Here is a 24,439-nt window from a genome sequence, read left to right on the forward strand (position 1 = left end):
TACAAGGCAGTGGGGAGGGTTCCATCAGTATTCCATTTGTGGTTGTGGGAGGGTCCTTAGAGTTTTCCATCTTGTAGGTGTTTGGGGAGGGTTGCATCTGTATTCCATCTGTTCGGACGGTTGGGATTGGTCCATCTATATTCCATGTGTTGGGGCAGATGGGAAAATTCCAACCGTATTCCATCTCGTTCGCTTGGGGATTCCCTCTGCATTCCATCATAGTGGAGGTGAAGGTTGCATCTGTTTTCCATATGTTGGGTCAAAGTGGTGTGAATTCCATCGTATTGCATTTGGGATTTTAGGAAGGTGTCCACGTGTATTACATCTGGTTGGTGGGAAGGATTCCATTTGTATTGCATCAGAGTGATTTTGAGGTTTGCATCTGTATTCCAGCTGGTGAGTGCGTGGTGTGCATTCCATCTGTATTCCATCTGGGGTTTGGGGGAGGGTCCATATATATTCCACTTGGGGCTGTTGGGTGCAGGCCATCTGCATTCCACATTGTGGGCCTTTGCATAAGGGTGCATTTGTATTCCATCTGGCACAGGGGCTATAGCTCTATCTGTATTCCATCCAGGTTGGAGTGGTGTGGTCCCTCTGCATTCCATCTGTTGATGCCGTGGAGAGATTACATCTGTGTTGCATTTTGTTGGGCAGTGGGAATGGTTCCATCTGTATTCCATTTGCGGTGGCAGCGAGGGTTCTATTTGTATTCCATCTGTTGGGGCAGTGGCGAGTTTCCAGCAGCACTGCATTTGCTGGGGTTGTGAGGAGTGTTCCATGTGTATTCCATGTGGGGTTTTTGAAGGATTCAATTGTATTCCATACAGCGCTGTGCGGAGGATCTATTGCTATTGCATTTGGGGTTGTGGGTGGGGTCCAACAGTTTTCCATCTGTTTGGTGTTTGGGGAGGGTTGCATTTGTATTCCATCTGTTTGGAAGGTTGCGATTGGTCCATCCATATTCCATTTGTTGGTGTGGTGGGGAAAATTCCAACTGTATTCCATCTCGTTCGCTTGGGGTTTCCATGTGTAATCCATCAAAGCAGAGGTGAATGTTGCATCTGTATTCCATATGTTAGATCAAAGTTGTGTGAATTCCATGTGTATTGCATCTGGGGTTTTGGGGATTTTTCCACGTGTATTACATCTGGTATGGTTGGAAGGATTCCATTTGTATTGCATCAGAACGATTTTGAGGTTTGCATCTGTATTTCATCTGGTGAGTGCGTGGTGGGGATTCCATCTGTATTCCATCTGGGGTTGGGGCAGGGTCCCTGTTTATTCCACTTGGGGCTGTTGGGTTCAGGCCATTTGTATTCCATCTTGTGGTCCCTTGCTTAGGGGTGCATCTGAGTTCAAAATCTGGGGCAGGGGGGATGGCTCAATCTGTATTCCATCCGGGTTGGAGTGGTGTGGTCCATCTGTATTCCATCTGTTGGCGCCGTGGAGAGATTACATCTGTGTTGCATTTGGTTAGGCGTTGGGAATGGTTCCATCTGTATTCCATTTGGAGTAGTGGGGAAGGGTCTATTTGTATTCCGTCTGTTGGGGCAGTGGGGTGTTTCCAGCAGCACTGCATTTGTTGGGGCTCTGAGGAGTGTTCCATGTGTATTCCTTGCGGGGTTTTTTGAGGATTCAATTATATTCCATACGGGGCAGTGGGGTGGGTTCCATCAGTATTTCATTTGGGGTTGTGGGTTGGTCCAACATTTTTCCATCTGGTAGTTTTTGGGGAGGTTTGCATCTGTATTCCATCTGTTTGGAAGTTTGGGCTTGCTCCATCCATATTCCATCTGTTGGCGTGGTGGGGAAAATTCCAACTGTATTCCATCTCGCTCTTTTTGGGATTCCATGTGTATTCCATCAAAGCAGAGGTGAAGGTTGCATCTGTATTCCATATGTTGGGTCAAAGTGGTGTGAATTACATCTGTATTGCATCTGGGGTTTTGTGAAGGTTTCCACGTGCATTCCATCTGGTGTGGTTGGAAGGATTCCATTTGTTTTGCATCAGATCGATTTTGAGATTTGCATCTGTATTCCATCTGGTGAGTACGTGGTGTGGATTCCATCTGTATTCCATCTGGGGTTTTGGTGATGCACCATGTATATTCCACTTGCGGCTTTTGGGTGCAGACCATCTGTATTCCATCTTGTGGTCCTTTGCTTAGAGTTGCATCTGTATTCTTTGTGGGACAGGGGGATGGCTCAATCTGTATTCCATCCAGATTGGAGTGGTGTGTTCCAACTGTATTCCATCTGTTGGCACTGTAGAGATTATATCTGTGTTGCATTTTGTAGGTCAGTGGGAATGGTTCCAGCTGTATTCCATTTGGTGTGGTGTGTAAGCTTCTATTTGTATTCCATCTGTTGGGGTGATGGGGAGTTTCCAAAGCACTGCATTTGTTGGTGCTGTGAGGAGTGTTCCATGTGTATTCCATGTGGGCTTTTTCAAGGATTCAATTGTATTCCATACAGGGCAGTGAGGGGTTTCCATCGGTATTCCATTAGGGGTTTGGGTGGGGCCTAACAGTTTTCCACCTGGTAGGTGTTTGGGGAAGGTTGCATCTGTATTCCATCTGTTCAGGCCGTTGGGATTGATCCATCTATATTCCATCTCTTGGTCCGCTGGAGAAAATTCCATCTGTATTCCATCTCTTTCAGTTGGGGTTTCCATCAAAGCGGAGGTGAAGGATGCATCTGCATTCCATCTGGGGGGTCAAAGTGGTGTGGATTCCATCTGCATTCCATCTGGGATTTTGCACAGGGTCCATGTGTATTCCACTTGGGGCTGTTGGGTGCAGTCCATCTGTATTCCATCTTGTGGGCCTTTGCATAGGGGTACATTTGTATTCCATCTGACGGAGGGGGGATGGCTCTATCTGTATTCCATCCGGGTTGGGGTGATGTGGTCCATCTCTATTCCATCTGTTGGCGCCATGGAGAGATTACATCTGTGTTGCATTTGGTTGGGCAGTGGGAATGGTTCCATCTGTATTCCATTTGGGGTGTTGGGGAAGGTTCTATGTGTATTCCATCTGTTGGGGCAGTGGCGAGTTTCCAGCAGCACTGCATTTGTTGGGTCTGTGTGGATGCTCCATGTGTATTTCTTGTGGGGTTTTAGGAGGATTCAATTGTATTCCATGCGGGGCAGTGGGGAGGGTTCCATCGGTATTGCATTTGGGGTTGTGGGTGGGGTCCAACAGTTTACCATCTGGAAGGTGTTTGGGGAGAGTTGCCTCTGTATTCCATCTGTTTGGAAAGTTGGGATTGGTCCATGCATATTCCATCTGTTGGGGTGGTGGGCAAAATTCCAACTGTATTCCATCTTGTTCGGTTGTGGCATCCATGTGTATTCCATCAAAGCGGAGGTGAAGGTTACATCTGTATTCCATCTGTTGGGTCAAAATGGTGTGAATTCCATTTCTATTGTATCTGGGGTTTTGGTGAGGTTTCCACATGATTTCCATCTGCAGTGGTGGGAAGGATTCCATTTGTATTGCATCAGAGCGACTTTGAGGTTTGCATCTATATTCCATCTGGTATGTTCATGGTGTGGATTCCATCTGTATTCCTTCTGGGGTTTTTGGGGGGATTCCATGTGTATTGCATCTGTGGCTGTTGGGTGGGGTCCATCTGTGTTCCATCTGATGGGCCTTTGTTTAGTGTTGCGTCTGTATTCCATCTGGGGCAGTGGGGATGGATCAATCTGTATTCCATTCTGGTTTGGGTGGTGGATTCAGTCTGATGCGGCAGAGGGGAGATTTCCATCTGTATTCTAGCTGAAGTGGTGTGGACTGTTTCATATGTATTACATTTGGTGCCATGTTAGTTTTGCATCTGTATTTTAACTGAGGCATTGCGCAGGTTAAAATCTGTATTCGATCAGGAACAGTGTGGAAGGTTCGATCTGTATTCCATTCAGGAAATATGGAAGGCTACATTTGTACTGCATCTCATGGGGCCCTGGTTGGGTTCAATCTGTATTCCACATGGTGCAGTGTGGAGGGCTAGAATCTATCTGTATTCTATCTGGGGCTGTCGGTAATGTTGCATCTGTATTCCATCTTGGACAGTGGGAAGGAGCCCATCGGTTTTTTGCTTTGGAGGCAATGGGATGTGTGGAACCTGCATTACACATGGGGTGGTTGTGAGGTTTCCAGCTGTATTCCACACGGTGGTGCATGTGGAGGGTTTCATCCGTATTCCATGTTGGGCTTTGGGGAGTGTATCATCTGTATTCCATCTGTGACATTGTGGAAGGTTCCATCTGTATTCCATCTGGTAGGGAGGTGGGGAGGGTTGAATCAGTATTCCCCCTGGGGCGGTGGGGATGATTCAATCTATAATCCATGTGGGGTGATGTGTAGGATTCCATCTGTTTTCCATCTGGTGGGTTTGTGTGGAGATTTCTTCTGTATTCCATTTGGTGGGGCTTTGAGGAGTGTTCCATCTGTATTCCATGTGGGATGATGCTGAAGATTCTATCTGTATTCCATATGGTGCAGTGGGGAGGGTTCCAACATATTCCATCTGGGTCTGTGGAGTGAGGTCCATCTGTATTCCATCTTGTGGGTCTTTGGGGAGGGTTGTATCTGTATTCCACTTGGGGCGATGTGGTTGGTTCAATCTGCATTCCATCTGGAATGGTGGGGAGGTTTCAACCTGTATTCTATCAGGTGGGATGGTGGGAAGATTTCATCTGTATTCCTTTTGGTGGGGCATCAGGCAGGGTTCCATGTTTATTCCATGTGGGGTTGTGACGAAGTTTCCATATGTATTCCATACGGGGCTGTGGGAAGGATACCATGTGTATTTCATCTGTCGTGGTGGCGTGGAGACCATTTTTTTTCATCTGATGGGGCTTTGGGGAGCATTGCATCTTTATTCCATCTGTGTCAGTTGGGATGGATCAACCTGTATTCCCTCTGGGGTGGTGTGGAGGGTTCCATAAGTTTTCCTTCTGGTGAGGCAGTAGGGAGATTCCATGTGTATTCCATTTGTTGGGCCGTTGGGGACGGTTTTGTGTGTATTCCATGTGCGGTGGGGACAAAGTGTCAATGCGTATTCCATACGGGGCGTTGGGGATGATTCCATCTCTATTCCATGTGGGGCGATTGGGAGGTGTCCATCTTTATTCCATCTGGTGGTGCTTTAGCGAGGGTTGTGTTTGAATTCCATCTGGGGCAGTGGAGATCTTCATCTGTATTCCATCTGTGTTGGTGTGAAGGATTCCATCTGTATTCCATCTGGTGGTGCCGTGGAGAGATTACATCTGTATTGCATTTGGTGGGGTGGTGGGAAGGGTTCCATTTGTATTCCATATGGGGTGGTTGCGAAGATTCAGTCTGTATTCCATATGGGGCAGTGGTTGAGGTTCCAACTGTATTCCATCTGATTCGGTGGTGTGGGTTCCATCTGTATTCCATCAAACCAGTGGCGTATTCCATCTGGTGGATCAGTGGTGTGAATTCCATCTGTATTCCGTCTGGGGTTTTGGGAAGGTTTCCACCTGTATTCCATCTGGTGTGGTAGGGAGGATTCCATTTGTATTCCATCAGAGTGGTTTTGAGAGTTGCATCTGTATTCCATTTGGTGAGTGCCCGGTGTGGATTCCATCTGTATTCCATTTGGGGTTTTGGGTAGGGTTCCATGTGTATTCCATCTGGGTCTGTGGGATGGGTTCCATCAGTATTCCATTTGGTGGGGTGGACTGGTAGTTTCCATCTGTATTCCAGAGAGGGGGTAAGGAGAGTTGCATATGTATTGCATCTATTGGGGCAGTGGTTGGGTTCCTTGTGTATTCCATGTGGGGCAGTGTGAAGAGGTTCATCTTTATTCTCTCTAGGGCTGTCGGTAATGTTGCATCTGTATTCCATCTGGGACAATGGAAAGGTTTCCATCGATTTTTTGCTTTTGGAGCGATGGGTTCTCTTGAATCTGTATTCCATATGGGACGGTGGAAAGGTGTCCATCTTTATTCCACCTGGTGGTGCATGGGGAGGGTTCCATCTGTATTCCATGTTGGGCTTTTGAGGAGTGTAATTTCTATATTCCATCTGTGACAGTGTGGAAGGTTCCATCTGTATTCCATCTTGGGGTCGGGAGTGAGGGTTCCATCTTTATTCCATGTTGTGCATTGGGGAGTGTATTTTCTGTATTCCATCTGTGACAGTGGTGAAGGTTCCATCTGTATTTCATCTGGGGGTGGGCGGTGAGGGTTGCATCTGTATTCCACCTGGGGAGTGGACATGTTTCAATCTATATTCCGTTTGGGGTGGTGTGGTGGGTTCCATCAATATTCCATATGGGGCAGTGGGGAAGGTTCCATCAGTATTCCATCTGGGGTTGTGGGGTGGGCTCCATCTGTATTCCATCTGGTGGGGCTTTGGGGAGGGTTGTATTTGTATTCCATCTGCGGCAGTGGTGATGGCTAAATCTGTATTCCATCTGAGTTGGGTAGTGGGTTCCATCTGTATTCCATCTGATTAGGCGGTGGAGGGATTACATCTGTATTGCATTTCGTGGGGTGGTGGTAATGATTCCACCTATATTCCATTTGTGCTGCTGGGGAGGGTTCTATCTGTACCCCATCTGGAGGGGCGGTGGGGAGTTTCCAGCAGCATTGCATTTGTTGGGGCTTTGAGGAGTGTTCCATGTGTATTCCATATGGGGTGGTTGCAAAGATTCAATCTGTATTCCATATGGGGCATTAGAGAGGGTTCCATCGGTATTCCATTTGGGGTTGTTGGGTGGGGTCCAACAGTTTTCCATCTGGTAGGGGTTTGGGGAGGATTGCATCTGTATTCCATCTGTTGGGACAGTTGGGATTGTTCCATCTATCTTCCATCTGTTGGGGCGGTGGGGAAAATTCCAACTGTATTCCATCTCGTTCGGTGGGGGATTCCATCTGTATTCCATCAAAGCAGTGGTGAAGGTCGCATCTGTATTCCATCTGGTGGGTTAAAGTGGTGTGAATTCCATCTGTATTCCATTTGGGGTTTTGGGTAGATTTCCACGTTTATTCCATCCTGTGTGGTGGGGAGGATTCCATTTGTATTGCATCAGAGTGATTTTGAGGGTTGCATGTATATTACATATGGCGAGTGTGTGGTGTGGATTCCATCTGTGTTCCATCTGGGGTTTTGGGGAGGGTTCCATCTTTATTCTCTCTAAGGCTGTTGGTAATGTTGCATCTATATTCCATCTGGGACAGTGGGAACTTTTCCATCGTTTTTTTGCTTTTGTGGTGGTGTTTTCTGTTGAATCTGTATTCCATATGGGGTGGTGCCGAGGTGTCCATCTGTATTCCACCTGGTGGTGCATGGGGAGGTTTTCATCTGTATTCCATGTTGGGTGTTGGAGAGTATATTTTCTGTATTACTTCTGTGACAGTGGGGAAGTTTCCATCCGTATTCCATCTGGGGTTTGGTGATGAGGGTTGCATCTGTGTTCCACCTCGGGTGGTGGTGTGGTTCAATCTATATTCCACTTGGGGTGGTGTGCTGGGTTCCATCTGTATTCCATATTGGGCAGTGTGGAGGGTTCCATTGGTATTCCATCTGGGGCTGTGCGGTGGGGTCCGTCTGTATTCCATTTGGCAGGGGTTGGCGAGAGTTGCATCTGTATTCCATGTATTGGGACGGTTGAGAGTGTTCCATCTGTAGTCCATCTTTTGGGATGGTGAGGAGAATTCCAACTGTATTCCATCTGGATCTGGGAGGGTTCCATCTGTATTCCAACAAAGCGGTTGTGAGAGTTTCATCAGTATTCCATCTGGTAGGGCAGTGGTGAGGTTTGCATCGGTATTCCACCTGGGGCGCTGGGTATTGTTCAATCTATATTCCATGTGGGGTGGTGTGGAGGATTCCATTTATATTCCATCTGGTGGGGCGGCGGGAAGATTTCATCTGCGTTCCATTTGGTGGAGATTTGAAGAGTGTTCCATCTGTATTACATGTGGCTTGGTGCCTAAAATTTGATCTGTATTCCATATAGGGCAGTGGGGAGTTTCATCAGTATTCCATCTGGGGATGAGGGGTGGGGTCCATCTGTATTCCATCTTGTGGGTCTTTGGAGAGGGTTGTATCTGTATTCCACTTGGGGTGATTGGGTTGGTTCAATCTGTATTCCATCTGGGTTGGTGGTGAGTGTTCCATCTCTATTCCATCTGGGGGGGCAGTGGGGAGATTTAATCGGTATTCCTTTTGGTGGGGCATCGGGCAGGGTTCCATGTTTATTCCATGTGGGGTGGTGAGGAAGGTTCCATCTGTATTCCATGTGGGGCAGTGGGGAGGGTACCATGTGTATTCCATCTGATGGGGCTTTGGGGAGCATCGCATCTTTATTCCATTAGGGCCAGTGGGGACGGATCAATCTGTATTCCATCTGGGGTTCTGTAGAGGGTTCCATCTGTATTCCATCTGGTGAGGCGGTGGGAAGATTCCATGTGTATTCATTTGGTGGGTCGTTGTGGAGGGTTCCATGTGTATTCCATGTGGGGTAGTGACAAAGGTTCAATGTGTATTCCATATGGGGCATTGGGGAGGGTTCCATCTGTATTCCATCTGGGGTGGTGTGCAGGGTAACATCTGTGTTCCATCTGGTGGGGCGGTGGAGAGATTCCATTGGTATTCCATTTGGTCGGGCGGTAAAGATGGTTCCATCTGTATTCCATTGCAGTGGTGGGAGGGTTCATTCTGTATTCCATATGAGGGGGTGTGGAGAGTTCCACCTGTATTTCATCTGGGGCAGTGGTGGTAAGGGTGCTACCTGTATTCCATCTGCGGCGGTGGGGAGGGTCCCATCTGTATTCCCTCTGGTGGGGCAGTTGGGTGGGTTCCATCTGTATTCCATATGATCAGGTTGTGTGGATTTTTCCATCTGTATTCCATATGGGGTGCATTGTGGATGGTTCCATTTTTATTCCACCTGGGACGGTTTGGAGGGTTCCATCTGTATTCCATCTGGGGGAGTGTGGATGTCTCCATCTGTATACCACTTGGTGGGTCAGTGGAAATATTTCCATCTGTATTCCATCTGGTGGGATGGTGAGGCGGGTTGCATCTGTATTCCACCTTGGGTGGTGGGGAGGGTACCATCTGGGTCCTCTTGGGATGGTGAGGAGAGTTCCATCTGTATGCCATCCAGGGCAGTTGTGATTGTTGCATCTGTATTCCATCTGGTGGCTCTGGGTGGAAGTTTCCATCTGTATTCCACCTGGGGCAGTGGGGACAGCTCCATCTGTATTCCGCAGTGGGGAGGGTTCCGTCTGTATTCCTTCTGGGACAGTGGGGAGGGTTGCATCTGTATTCCATCTGGGGCAGTTGGAAGTGTACCATCTGTATTCTATCAGGGGTGGTGAGTAAGTTTCCATCTGTATTCCATTTGTTGAGGTGGTGGGGAGGGTTCCATCTTCAATCCATCTGCTGTGACATTGGGGAGTGTTCCATCTGTATTCCATTTGTTGGGGCAGTGCGGAGAATTCCATCTGTATTCCATCTGGGTCGGTACAGAAGGTTCCATCTGTATTCCGTCTGGGGCAGTGGGGAGGGATCCGTCTGTATTCCTTCAGGGTCGGTAGTTAGTGTTGCATCTGTATTTCATCTGAGGCGGTGAGGAGGTTTGCATTTGTATTCGATCTGGGGTGGTGCAGTGGTTTCCATCTGTATTTCATACAGGGGGTATGAGGCATTACATCTGCATTCCATCTGTTGGGGCAGTGGTTGGGTTCAATCTGTATTCCATGTGGGGTGGTGTGGAGGGTACCATCTGTATTCTATCTTAGGCTGTCAATAATGTTGCATCTGTATTCCACCTCAGGCAGTGTGAAGGGTTCCATCGGTTTTTTATCTTTTGGGGCGATGGGGTGTGTTGCATCTCTATTCCATATGGGGTGAAGTGAGGTGTCCTTCTGTATTCTACCTGGTGGTGCACTGGGATGGTTTAAACTGTATTCCATCTTGGGTGTTGAGGAGTGTATCATCTGTATTTCATCTGTGACAGTGTGGAGGGTTCCATCTGTATTCCATCTGGTAGGGCGGTGGGGATGGTTCAATCTATATTCCATGTGGGGTGGTGTGGAAGGTTCCATCTGTATTCCATCTGGTGGTACAATGGGGTGATTCCATCTACATTCCATTTGGTAGGGCTTAGAAGAGAGTTCCATGTGTATTCCATGTGGGGTGGTGGTGAAGATTCAATCTGTTTTCCATATGGGTCCATGGGGAGGGTTCCATCAGTATTCCATCTGGGGCAGTGGGGATGGCTCAATCTGTATTCCATCTAGGGTGTTGGGAGTGGTCCATCTGTATTCCATCTGGTTAGGCAATGGGGAGATTCCATTTGTATTGCATTTAGTGGTGCGGTGGAGAAGGTTCCATCTGTATTCCATCTGAGGTGGTGTGGAGGGTTCAATACGTATTCCATCTGGAGCAGTGAGAAATGGTCCATTTGCATTCCACCTGGGGTGGTGTGTAGGGTTCCATCTGTGTTCCATCTGGGGCTGTGGCAATAAGGGTTCTATCTGCATTCCATCCGGGATGGCGAGGAAGTTTCCATCTGTATTCCATCTGGTGGGGTGGAGGGGTGGGTTCCATCTGTATTCCATATGATCATATTGTGGGGTAGGAAAAAAGGTGATCAGGTCAGAGTAAGGGTGAGAAGGAAGCTCTGGAGTCTAACGGCTGGGAAAAAAGGATGAAATGGCCAGGGAGAGGGGCTGACACACACGTGGAGTGGTGTATGGGATCCATGGTCACAAGAGGCCATTGGTGACAAGGGTGAAGCTGAGTGCAGGCAGGTGGTGCTGTTTTTCTCACAATGTCACTGATTTTATCAAGTAGAGCTTGTTATCTGGGGGGGCTGCTCTATCCCTCTGTATCATGTCCCCTGTCATTCTTGGGCACTGCTGAGCCAGCCACGCTTTTGCCAAAGCATTAAGGAGAACTTTGATCCTGGGGAAACCAGTCCTGTTGGCCCCACATGTGAGTGTGGGACACCCTCTAGATGGGGTGTCCACTAAAGGCTGGGAGATGATGGAACCCCACTAGGCCACCTTGACACTCTCCCAAACCTTGATGCCACCCTCCTGTCTGTCTATCTGTCTCCTGCCATGTCTTCCCAGCCCTGGTGGGTTTATCTTTTCTCTATTTCCAATACCATCAACAGTAAACTCACCCTTGGAATGTGCAAGAGCCTCTGGAGCCTTTAACAGTGCAACTTAAAAATATAACATCAGGATATTGTGGCTGCTAAGAAACTCAGGTGGTCCTTTGTGAAGGGTAAAGAATATGCCAGAAAAAGGACTGAGGGCTTAGGGTTATCACAGCAAAAACAGGGCCGTTGAGCTTGGGCCCTTTCAAGACACCTTAGACACACAGGTCACAGGCCAGTTTCTTCTGTGTTTGCTCCTCCTTTTTGTAGAAGAGTTTGGGAGAACTTTATCATTTCCATAAATCCACAAAGAAAGGCTGACCTATCCAGTGTATGGATTCGGCTGCCCCCTCTCAGGCCCTCACCACCCAACTCTGTGGCCTGTCGGTTGCCACCAGAGGCCCAGGGCTCTCATGATGGAGCATGAATTCTGGAGGCTGAAGTGGGGACTGTGTCATCAGGTAGCCACCATCTGCATGTCTTCTTGTCCACTGCTGGTGCCTGGACCCTCCTCCAAATATGGGCTCCAGGGGTTCTGCCAGGGAGGACCAGCAAATCCTGTAGGCAAAGAAATTTCACCACCCACTGCTAGCAGAAAATACCACAGCTCCCTGTTGGCATGAGCAGGACCTCAGAGCAGAGAGACAGGCCAGTATGGACAGGGATGAGGGCCCAGCCCAGGGAAGCAGGCTTAGCCCTGCTGGGGCCTCAGCCTCTCTAAGAAAGACATGGTCCCATCAGCAGTTCACGCCACCTTTTTCCCAGTTGGTCTTTGCTTCCAGAAGCCAAAACAAAGTTAAATTTTGCTGACTTCAAATTCTACTTTGTCACAGGTATGGCGATGGAAAGTTGGAGACCTCAAGCCAGCACCTGGCCCCAGGGACTAAGCATCACCCATGAGAAATGAAGGACATCACAGGCTTTCACTGTGACTAGTTCCTCACAGAGCTGGGCCACCAGCCCCTTGTCTTTTTCATTTTACCTGTGACCTTATTTTTAATTCCTTTTGCTTTTAGGCTTGTACCTTAGGTTTTAACTAGTTCTTACTTAGTAGTTGCAAGGTGTGAGGACCTTATCTTGCCCTGTTGAATTTCTCTTTACTTAAAATGCTTTGGACAGGGCCTTTCATTCCTAAAGAGAAGTTGTCATGGAACGAACAGTTCTGAATGGACAGAAACTTAACATAGAAGTGAGCTGAGAACCTTGAGTATACAAGGTTGTAAGAAATTCCAAAGTCCCATGATTTCAGACACAAAATGACTGATGCAAAACACATGGCCAGACATGCTACATTCCCTCCTCCCTGTCTGGCCTTCACATCCAGAGAGTGAATAACCAACATCATGCCCAGCTGTGCAGGATGTCCTGATCAGATGAAACCCCATGACCTTTTGTCTACGAATTTTACTTTGTTTTCCTTGGATTTCTCTTTCCTGTAAAACTTCAGAGACCCTCTCAGGTAAAAGAAATGCTGCTTAAGTGCTCATCTAACCATTGCTAGTTCAAACCCAGTTGAGGAACACGTTATATCTTCTCCTTCCAAGAAAAAGAGAAGTAAGTAGCCATGAGCCCAGAAAGATGTGTAACATCAGGGGTGAGGTGACCACAGGTGTGAGATGTCCATGTTTTGTAGTTTCAGGAGGCAGATGGAAGTCCCATGGCTGGAGAGGTTGAGTTGGGGCACAGGGCAGGAGACAAGGTGGGGAAAGAGTCAGGTACCTAGCTGTGATGGTTTGGAGTTTGGTACCCCAGAAAAACATGTTCTCAAATGCAATCCATTCTGTCAACCCTGTGATGAGGGTACTTCAACAAGGTGTGTCTCATGTGAATCAGGATGGGTTTTAATCCTGGTACAGAAGGCCTTATAGGGAAGGTCATGGAGAGAGACAGAGAGAAAGTCAGAGGGAACAGCCAGAAGCTGCAAGTCTACAGAAGCTGGAGTAAGAAGGAGAAGCCAGGGGAGGCCCCCATGTACATTACCATGTGAGAAAAAATTCAAGGACTAAGGACCCCCAGGAGTCAATTTAAGAAAGACACAACCTTGTGGATGAAAAACCTCACCCTGATGATGGTTTGATTTTGGACTTCTCAACAAAAATGACATGAGCCAATCAATTCCTACTGTTCATGCCAACCTATTGCATGGTATTTTCTTTAGCAGCCAAGAGGACTAAAAAACTGGCCATGTGTAGATAGGTATTCCAGGGCTTGAACTCCAGAACTGTCAGCAGGTAATTCTATAAACCTGGAGAGAACAGTCTTGGAAGAACCAACACAGGATTAAGAGAGAAAACCTATTTGCATGTTTGCTGGCCCCCAGCATGAAGACTGGCATCCCCCAATCCCAGCCTGATGTCCACACTGACTATCCCCACTCACAGACATGGGGCCTCAAGTTGGCCTCACTGTTAAATATGGACAAACATAAATCTCCAAGGTGAAAAAAAGCAGCCAGTCCAAAGACATAAAATGTCTTGAACTTAAATGAGACCTTTTTTTTTTAAACTAAGAGACTGAACAGCAGGATGAATTAAAAATTACCACAGCCAGGACCATTACTGTGAAATTTCAGAACACCAAACCTAAAATAAAAAGAACCTAAAAGCTCTCTGAAAGAAAGATAGGTTATCTGTTAAGGAAAAAACACAAGAAAGATATCTGACTTATCAGCAACAACACTGCAAACTACAAAATAATGACACAATTCCTTCAATTCACATTCTCAAGTCTGAATTCTGTTCCTGCAAAATTACCAATCAACTGTGAGGACAGATAACAACTCTGAACTTAAGATGCAATTCAGGAAGCCATGGAACAGCCCAGAGGAGCAGCTTCAAAGAGCCTCCACCCCAGGCCTACGAGACCTTCCAGAGGGCAACAGGAAGAAGGACAGCATAGAGCAGCTAGGTCTTCAGGAGTAAAACTCAAAATAATGGAAGAAGATAAGGAAGTGACCAAAGCGGACAATGTAAGGAAAAGAAAGGAAATTAGAAACTCCAGGAAAGCAAAGGCTGAAGAGAAAACACTGGATAGATAGATAGATAGATAATTGATAGATCTAGATCAAGATATAACCATACAATACTAAGGAATTAATTCATAGGATTATTTAGGGCAAGCATCCTCCTTGCAAGGTGGGAAACTGCAAGATTCTCTTGTATTTTGAGGTATTCAATGCTCAATGATAATTAGAAGAGAAACTACAATGATGGTATTTCTAATGTGATGAGGATGGAAGAGAGGTGGGGAGTCTAAAAGGCTCACTCTTCCTCTACCTAGCAGGTGGTGACCACTAAGATCAGGTGGCATGGGAGGAAGGGAACAGAGGGACAGCAGCATTGTCCTTTCTTTTTTTTTTGGCATGGGCAGGCTCCAGGACTTGAACCTGGGTCTCTGGTGTGGCAGGGGAGAACTCTGACTGCTGAGCCACTGCTGCACCACCCATTGTCTTTTCATTTTAACCCTTTCCTTCCTGCCCTGCTCTTCCACCAAATGCCTACTTTCTTCAGCCAAGACTAACAGTAATCTGTTATAGCCATGGGAAGAGTTTCTTTCCAGTGGCAGAGGGTCTGGGTCTAATTGATAGACAAGATGAACATTCTGACTCTCCCACCATCCTGCCCCTTTGAAAAGATGTGAGGGGTTCACAGCATTTCAGCATAACTCAATCATCCTGTCTGGGGCAAACCCACTTGTGGGGCTGGAATCACCCAGTGCAGTGAGGGGCATAGCTGCAGTAGCATCTGGACACATTAGCACTTGTATTTACAAGGACCATAAGCAGAACCCTGTTATATTACTTAAAACTGCAAAAATTAGTGAAAGCTGAAAACTGGAGTAAACAAATGGTATGTATTAAAGGAACACCATGTAGGAAGGAATAAAATTATTTACACTGTCTTCCATACTGGGCTCCAAAACCTTTGCCTAAGCCCAGATAATATCTGCAGCAACTCCACACTGCAAATCCTATCACTAGCCCTACTTCACAGGTGGGAAAACAGAGGCACAGGGAAGTCAGATGAAACTGTCACAGTCACAGCAACATGGGGCAGGTATGAAGTGAATCAACCAGGAAGCCAGGAGAGATGCTGACTTCAGAACATTAAGGGGAAAGGGGGGACAGACGTGGAACAAAGTCATGGGGAGACAGAGTCAAGGGCCTGGGCCCTGCTTGGGTCAAAGCCCAGCCACTAGCCAACTCTTGTGTTCCCAACACATTCTTAATGTCACATCAGCTTCATGCTCACAGAAAGCAGATAAAAGATTCAGAGGTAGGGCTTTGAGACAGCACCTAGGGCAGAGGAGGGACCCAGAAAACGCTGGTTGTTATGAACTCATTGATATTTTAAAAGACAAAATACTGTAAATAAATAAAAGAAATAACCACTGAACCACACTCTTCTTTGTAAGTCTATAGTCCCTGTTTTCTTTTTGAAACTTTCCCCACTAAGCCATATGGACCCCCTGTATCCCTCCATCCAAAGGCACAGCCTTCTCTCTCAGCTGTCAGGGACTGCCCTCTCCCAGCCCTACTCTCCTGGTCCTGGAGCCCACAGGGTCTAAACACATGAGGTGTTCCTGCTGGCCATAGAGATAATAGTACCTGGGAGCAGTGGATGTCAGATGGTCTCATGTCCGGGAAAGTCCAGGGCCAGGAAAGAAGCTCCCACAGTTCTGGGGTGGCTTCTGGGGATGGAGTGGAGTTATTTCCCTTGTTTCCTGCTGAAAGGAGGGCAAAGTCAGAGGAAGGGAGGCTCAGCCATACCCCAGCACCCTGTGTCCTCTCTGGCTGAGTGACGGTATCTAAACAGGTAAGAACACCTGCTGGTAGAAGAGACCATTACTACTGCTTCCTTCCATCACTCCGTCTGCCTTTGGTCTCAACCTACAATCCAGATTTATGAATCTAGGACACCCCAAACCATAGCACTTCGTTTGCCTCCTCAAATTTATCCACAGACCCCCTCCTTCTGGCCTAACTATGGCCTTTCTTCCTGCCCAAGGACTAGCCCTGGCTGCACAGCTGCTTCTAAGAGAGTAGCCACCACAGCCCCAACTGGCCAATGTGTGGCCACAGATGAGCCTCTGAGATTGGAAATCTGATGCCAGCCACAGCTGCAGCCACCTCACCCCCTATGACAAACTGACCCAATACCTTACGGTGAAGTCTACTCACTGGGAAAACCCCTGAACTTGCAAAGGACATTGCCCCTGCCTGCCTATCCTGAATGACACCAGGTGAGTGTGAAACATGTGGGAAGCCAGCAGTTTATCCCTAAAAGAGGAGGAGTTTGGGCCCTCTGATCACTCACCTGATCATGCAGGCTTGCCCCCAAGCTGGGTGTCACCATGGGGATCTCCTGATAGTCCTCATAGGACTTGCTCCAAGCTCAGGGGGAGGGATCCTTGGCACTGCCAGTAATTGGAAAACCAGTTGCAGACCTGTTCAAGAGTCAAACTTGTTTCCAATGCCAGGTTCTCCTGCAGAAGGCAGCAACACACCCAGTCAGTCAGTGAGTTCACCCTAGTCTCTCCAAGAACAGCCAAGGCTGCAATCCAGAGAGCTGAGGGCCTCCCACATTCACATTCACACATTTGCTACCAACTGTCCCTCTGGACAAGGCACTGGTGGGGTCAGCAGTGAACCAGAGACACAGCACCTGCCCCGGCAACTGATGCCCATGGGGAGTCCATGAGAGCAGCCCTGCTTCCCAGGTGGTCAACCCGCCCCTCCACCCCAGATGGAATACAGATGGAACCCTCTCTACCACCAAATATGGAATACAGATGTAACCCACCCCATTGCTCTGGATGGAATACAGATGGAACCCTCCCCACCACCCCAGATAGAATACAGGTGGTAACCTCCCCACTGCCCTAGATGGAATACACATGCAACCTGCCCCACCACTCCACCAGATGGAATACAGATGGAACTCTCCCCACAGCCCCAAGTAGAATACAGATGAAACCCTTTCCACACACCCCCACCAGATGGAATACAGATGGAACCCTCCCCATTGCCCCAAATGGAATACAGATGAAACCCTTTTCACCCCCCCACCAGACGGAATACAGATGGAACCCTCCCCACCGCCCCAGATAGAATACAGATGGAATCCTCCCTTTTGCCTCAGAAGAAATACAGATGGAACCCTCCCCATCTCCCAAATGGAATACAGATGGCACCATTCCTACCACCCCACCAGATGGAATACAGATGGCACCCTCCCCACCACCCCTGATGCAATACAGATGGAACCACCCCCACCACCCAGATGGAATACAGATGGAACCCTCCCCACCGCCCTGGATGGAATACAGATGGACCCTTCCCACAACTCCAGATAGGGTACAGATGGTACCCTCCCCTCTGTCCCAAATGGGATACAGATGCAACCCTCCCCACCACCCAACCAGATGGGATGCACATGGAACCCTCCCCACTGCCCCACCAGATGAAAGGCAGATGGAAACCTCCTCATCACCCCAGATAGAATACAGATGGTACCCTAACCACTGCCCCTGATGGAATACAGATGGGACCCTCCCCATTGCCCCAGATGGAATACAAATGAAACCCTCCCTCCTCACCGCCCCATCAGATGGAATACAGATGGAACCCTTCCCACCACCTCACATTGAGTACAGATGGAACCCTCCCTACTGCCCCACCAGATGGTATACAGAGGATGCCCTAGGAACTCTGAGGTGGGGAGCAGCCCCTCCCTGCAGCCTTGTGCTTCCCATGCAGACAGAAGGTCTGGGAGGTTGTAGAGCTCTCCACACGGGTTCCCATCCCTCACTCCTTCCTGACTGACCACCCACTTGTGTGTGCTGGAGGCCCATCATTCCCACTGAGAGCAACTCATGCTTGATAGGCCCTGAATGTGGATAGGTTTCAAGAGGGGGTTGTCAGATAGAGGTACAGGTGACATTTAAAAAGGCCCAGTATAATAGGCCAGCACAGCCACCCCATGGCCAGCACAAACTGCCCCCATTGAGTAGCACATCTACCTGTGGGTCTTCCCAGGTGTGGCTAATCCAATAGGGGCTCTGCATGCTACCTGGTGCCTTTTTGTCCTGCAGTATGAAGGGTCATAACTCAGAGAAGAATTGGGATGCAATGGAGTGAGTAGGTGCTAGGTCTTCAGTCCCATAGCAGGGAGTCCTCTGCCTCTTCCTGTGCAGGCAGGCTGCTTGCCCTGGTGCCATGCTCACTTCTGTCCCCTGCAAGGCAGCCACCCATGGGCCCCTAACAGTCAGGACCCCTGCCCACTGGGTTTGCAGCTACCCACCAGTTTCTCTCCCTTGGTGAGGCCTTGCTTGATATCCATCCCACCACATCATATGTGCTCAGCGCCTGCACACAGGGGATGTTCGCTGTGCATCCATTGAAGACACATGACTGACAATGTTTTGCCTCCATGTGTGCAGGCTGTCTAGTCAACACTGGGCTGCACATAAGACAGGAAGACTGGACCTGTGACCACGAGTGCATGGTGGGTGTGGAACACTCAGGAGACCCCTGGGGGAATGAGCAGGCTGAGGTGAGAATTGGCAGGAATGCATCCAAACCGAGCATCCTGGGGGGAGGTTTCTGGAAAGAAGGAGCATCCTGGGGGAGCATTTGGGAGGGTAGAGTATGCCTAAAGAAACTTTCTGGGGGAGAAGGAGCATGCTGACAGGGGAGCAGTATAGCTGGACAGTTTTATAGATGAGAGCATCTTGTGGGGACAGCATCCTGGGTGGGAGTAATTTGGAGACCACATGCTCAGGGGAGATGCCTTGGCAGTGCACATTTAGGGTGAAGAGGCCAAGGGGGCATATTGGAGGGGTGTGGTTTGGGGAAATACACACTGGGGAAAATTGTAGAAGTAGGAATGGTAAGGGGAGCATCCTGGGGGAAAAGTAGTATCATGACAGAAGTGGTCAGTGTGAGAAATATTCTAGGAGAATCAGTTGTTGCAGGGGAGCAGCCCAGGGAGGGGACAGCCTGGTGAAAGCAGCCCCACCCTCTGCTCTCACCCTTTGGTCCTTGTTGGGGCTGGTGCCCACACCCAAGGCGAAATCCTGCAGCTTCTGGCAAGCCTTTCATGGGAAGTTCTGGCTCTTCAGACCCTCTGGGCAGAGGGAGGAGGGTGGAGGGTGCCTGGACAAGGACAGTGAGGATGGTTATGAGAACAAGGACACCCCAAATCTGCTCCCTCCTCCAAGGGTCCCCCTACAAGGATCAGCCTTCATGCACCCCCTTCTCCCCCATCACCTCTATCCTCAGTCTGGATAGAAGGAGCTACTACCTCCCTCCCTGGAGACTCAGAAGGTACACAGGTGCCTGGCCCACCTGCAAACCTCAGGTGAGAGTCAAAGGCTTAGGGCTCTAACAGGGCATCTTAACCCCATGGGGACCACACCTGAACCCTGCTCCTTCCACAGGTATCCTTAGGACCCTGCCTACTTCCCAAGCAGGTAGCCCTCTGTTCCATAGAAGAGCTTTTATACATAACTATAGGTAGGCTTGGCTTCTCTGATTTATAAACTTATCAAAAGCAAGTCTCAAGATAGATCAAGGACTTGACCAATTGACTTGAGAGTCCCTAATATTTGATACAATATCAAGTTAAAATTTTCTTCTCTTTTAATACTGTATTAAGCATGGAGTGATATCTCCTCATGTTTTAACTTTGCATTTACCCAATGAAGAATGAGGTTGAATATTGTTCATGGATATAAAATTTTTAATTTTCATTTCTTCATAAATAAACTGCTCAAATATTTGAGAAATTTTAAATTTATTAAATATTATTTCATTTATTACTTGTCAGAATTCTTTTTATATTCTAGACATACTTTTAATAAAATATATATTTTGCAAATATTTTCTCCCAAAGACTGACTTTTCTCTTCATTTTCTTTATATAGCCAATCACTCAAGAACACCTAGGGCTCCACCTGAGATTCTACAAACGTTCCATATACTATGATTACTTTTCAGAAACCTACAACCTCCAGATAGGTTCCTACACCAGATAAGTACTGAAACATTGAGGAACCAGACTCTCAAGAACATCAGATAGATACATCCTCCTATCGCACATTATTGACAGCCCTTTACAACACAAAAAGGTTAGAATTGGCCTTACCTAAATACCCCTAAAATTTGGAAGAACGATCAAAGGAGATGGTGGAGTTATAACAGAGAAGATAATAATTAACTATTGAGTATGACTGCTGAATTATTATATTGATATATCTTTTAGTCTCCAGTGCTTTGGAACAGCTAGAAGGAAAACCTAAATTGTGGATCTTTAACTGATAGAAACTATGAAATATTTTCTACAACTAATTGTGACAGTGTGATTTGAAATTTCTTGTTTTTGGATATATGTCATTTTTCACAATAAAAAAGTAACACTTTTGCAATCAAAGAACATTGTCATGAAAATAAAAATGACAACCCAAACTATGGGAGAAAATAGTTGAAAAGCACATATTGAATGATATTTTTATATCCAGGAAATGAAAAGAAATATTACAACCAAACAACAGAAATAAAAACAAATCAAGGGGGTGGGCGACGGTGGCTCAGCAGGTAAGAATGCTTGCCTGCCAAGCCTGAGGATCCAGGTTTGATTCCCGGTGCCTGCCCATGTAAAATAAATAAATAAATAAATAAATAAAACAAATCAAGTAAATATGGATAAAAGACTTGAATAAACATTTCTCCAAAGAATTACATAATGTCAAAAACTACAAGAGAAGATGTTCAACATCTCTAGTGACTTAGAACTAAGTACCCAAGGAAAACATGTTTGTGAATCTACAGTCTGGAGCTAGTGCATCTTTGGTTAGGAGAGTTGACCAACCCATGTGTGTGGAGAGGGTGGATTTGCCCCAGAAGCAGAAAGTGGGCCATCTACTCTAATGCTCAGGAAGAGGTGTGCCACAAAAGGCATTGGTGAGTGTGGAGCACATACGCAGGGTGAAAGAGAGGGACAGAGAGGCCCCACATTCTTCACTTGAAACCCTCTGAGCCAGACATACTCAGGAATGCAGAATTTTAAGATTTGAGGATAGTATAAGAGGCACACACCACATAACTTGTACCACCCCAATGTCACCTGGGCCAACATTCCAGTGAACAACAAGCATATTTATGTCACAAATCATCAAATAGGTAGGTAAATATGGATGACAGCTTCATGCCCACACATGTCGTGTTTGCTGCCAACTGAGATCAAAAGCCTTGGGCACTTCCACCTGTGCTTAAGGCACAGGTGCTTTTTCTATGCTTTCCCTCCCTCTGACCTAGGTCCACCTCCAGGAGCCCCTCATCCCAGACCCACCTCCAGGAGCCCCCCCTACCCCAGGCCTACCTGCAGGCCTACCTGCACCTACCTGGGGCTGCTCCCGCTGGGCCAGCATGTGTGCACACACCAGCACCACATCCTCATTGTCCAGTAGGTACAGGCAGAGCTGGCTCTTCAGCAACGCATCCACCAAGGGTTCTGCCTGGGTGAGGTTATCCTTCAGGTTCCAGCAGAGCCTTCCCGTGAGGGCCACCAGCTCCACAGTGGTTGGGCAGGCATCCCTGCTCTCCCTTAGGAGTGCCAAGAAGTTCTGCATTGCATCTTGGGCCGGAGGCCCATGCTGCCAGTATAAAGAATAGTCATGGAAGCACCAACTGGGTCACCATGCAAAGCACACAGCACTGCCTGTGTCCTCCCAATCCACAGAACACTTCCATGTGGCACTCTGAGTCACAGGAGCCCACCTGAGTGTGGCACTCTGAGCCCACAGGAGCTGCCAGGTTTGGTGGCTCTCTTGATGGCTTTCTGCTCACTCCTGTCACCCTGAATGGCTCCTATTGTGGCTCCACAACATCTATGAAGAAAACAAAGGATTGATGCGGAAAATAGGAAGCCAAAGACAAATATGGAGACATTTAGAGCCTGGGAGGAGGGGTATTTTGGGGGGCAAAGGATAGGTGAGGTGGGGGGATGGGCAGTGGGTGCCCCTTCCTCTGGGCTTCCCCTCCCCCACCCAAGGAACCTTTGTGACTATTCTAAGTCCTGTGATGTCAGACTGGCCCCTAAGCTGCAGTGTGTTTTCTCTGTGCCTAGTTGCCAGAGGCATCACTTCCTTGTGGTTGCTGAAAACTTTTCTCTGTGCTTGGAGCAGCCCCAGTGACCCGTGGTTGAGCTTCTGCTCAGCCATGTGGGAACTGGGTCTCCTTATCCTCCTCTGGTCTATAGTGGGGCTTTTTATCCTGTGGCTCCACTGCAGGCAGAGGCAGGAGATGTTTCAGGGAGTCAAACAACATTGAGACTCCAATGGGGTAAGGGATGCTGGGACCAGTCCACAGCAGAGATTCACTGTTTTCCCCTACCCCATGTCCACTTTCCTAAACCCATGGTGTTGGCCCAGAGGGATATCTTAGTATAAATCTCTCAGAATGAACATGCTATCATAATAGGTAGGGTGGAGAGATATCCAAGTGGGGCTATTGATTCAATCAAAACTTCAAGGACTTCCAGTTGGGTGGGATAGAAAGTTAGAGAATAAATTCCTAAATGCACTTCTTTGTGGCTATGGACTGTGATATTAGGAAATTTGGATTCTCCAGAGAGAGCCACTCAACACTTGTTCTCTGTCCAGATACCACCTCAGGTATCTCTGGACCAAGCCTGTTCCATGGGTTCAGCTCAGATGGAGAGCAATGCCAGGCCTCTGGAAGGCTCTGAGAATACACTCTTGTGTAAACTCTGAGGTTGGGAGCAGCGCATTGTACACAGCTCACATGCTCCTGGAGAATTGAGATTCTGTGCCTGTTCAAAAGAAGATTCCGGACCCCCACAAAAAGGATCCTGACATTCCAAAAACTAAAGGACAAATACTGTATGGTCCCACTGATGTGAACGGACATTCGAGAATAAACTTGAAATATGTCATTGGTAACAGAGTTCAGCAGGAGTTAGAAACAGGGTAAGACAATGGGTAATTGAAGCTGAAGGGATACAGACTGTGCAACAGGACTAGATACAAAAACTCAAAAATGGACAGCACAATAATACCTAATTGTAAAGTAATCATGTTAAAATACTGAATGAAGCTGCATCTGAGCTATAGGGTTTTTTTTTGTTTTTGTTTGCTTGTTGGTTTGTTTGTTGTTGTTGTTTTTACTATTATTACTACTTTTATTTCTTTTCTTTATATTAACATTTTATATCTTTTTCTGTTGTGTTGCTAGTTCCTCTAAACCGATGCAAATGTACTAAGAAACAATGATCATGCATCTATGTGATGATGTTAAGAATTACTGAGTGCATATGTAGAATGGTATGATTTCTAAATGTTGTGTTAATTTCTTTTTTTTTCTTTCCGTTAATAAAAAAAAAAAAAAAAAAGGATCCTGACAAAATTAATGATCTCCTTCAGAAAACAATTATTTGTGTAATTTAAAGATGGAATAATAATAGAAAGGAATTAATTCACTTAAAAATGAGTAACAGGCAATATACAAAGGATACATTGTTCAGACATGAGGATCTGAAGGTTTCCTTGAGAGATTGCAAATATATTTCTTGTTTCTTGGTTTTTCAGTGTCAGTGCACAGACCAGAAGATGGAGAGAGAGAGAGGGTGGATTGAGAGGTAAGGCCCTGCTTTCCCAGCACACCTGCTCTAAGGGTGCATCACTTCTCACAATCCCTGACACCCTTTATTCCACCCCTTCCAGGAAATGAACAAAGTAGGGCATCAGAAAAGAGGATCCCTTCTGGGCACAGTAATGCCATCAACGGCTGCAAAGTCCCCCTCATAACAGCGCAAGGGGGCCCAACCCCTAGGAGGTGCCCACAGGCTGAGAAGAAAAGCCCCCATGCCCTGCTCACCCATGCAAGAACACTATGGGACCTCAGTTCTGCAACTCAGGGTAGGCCCAGTGGAGACCTGGACTTTAGAAAGCCTGAATGAACTAGGCAGAGAAAGGTCCACTTTTGTGAAAACATCCACAATATGTATTAATTTCTGGCGGCACCCCCAAATGAGCTGCATTTCACACCCTCACCGGCACACTGGAGAGGTTTCTGCTTATCAAGTCTCTGCTGCTGGGTTGTCAATGATTGAAAGCTCTTGCTCCCTATTGGGGTAGAATAAAATATTTTGTCTGAAGTTACTGCCTTTTATGATAATTTGTTATTTATCAAACTAATATACCAAACACCAAAAAATAAAAGAAAAAAAACAAGAAGCCAACACTCATTCTTCATGTTTTTTACATC

General features: G+C 47.2%; 1 protein-coding gene across 45 annotated transcripts in view; it reads right to left on the reverse strand.

Annotated features, from left to right (window-relative positions):
- Positions 1–6: 6 nt before the first annotated feature.
- The window catches only part of LOC143647089 (anomalous homeobox protein-like), a 343,658-nt gene continuing 319,225 nt past the window's right edge, over positions 7–24,439 (reverse strand). For 36 of the 45 annotated variants that reach the window (XM_077116749.1, XM_077116724.1, XM_077116758.1 and 33 more), the window contains 6 exons: positions 24,226–24,297; positions 21,556–22,041; positions 19,186–19,309; positions 16,470–16,638; positions 15,761–15,876; positions 7–11,712 (listed from right to left, as the gene is read on the reverse strand). Coding sequence is in view for 34 of the 45 variants with exons in the window: in XM_077116724.1 (XP_076972839.1) it covers positions 5,100–6,083 (984 nt within the window). In the remaining 11 variants the exon portion in view is untranslated. Of the gene's footprint in view, positions 11,713–15,760; positions 15,880–16,469; positions 16,639–18,174; positions 18,388–19,185; positions 19,310–21,555; positions 22,042–23,687; positions 24,298–24,439 lie in introns of all 45 variants that reach the window. The other 9 variants (XM_077116757.1, XM_077116748.1, XM_077116756.1 and 6 more) reach the window with 7 other exon arrangements.

The sequence above is a fragment of the Tamandua tetradactyla genome, chromosome 9 (genome assembly GCF_023851605.1).
Source record: "Tamandua tetradactyla isolate mTamTet1 chromosome 9, mTamTet1.pri, whole genome shotgun sequence".
Classification (NCBI taxonomy): domain Eukaryota; kingdom Metazoa; phylum Chordata; class Mammalia; order Pilosa; family Myrmecophagidae; genus Tamandua; species Tamandua tetradactyla.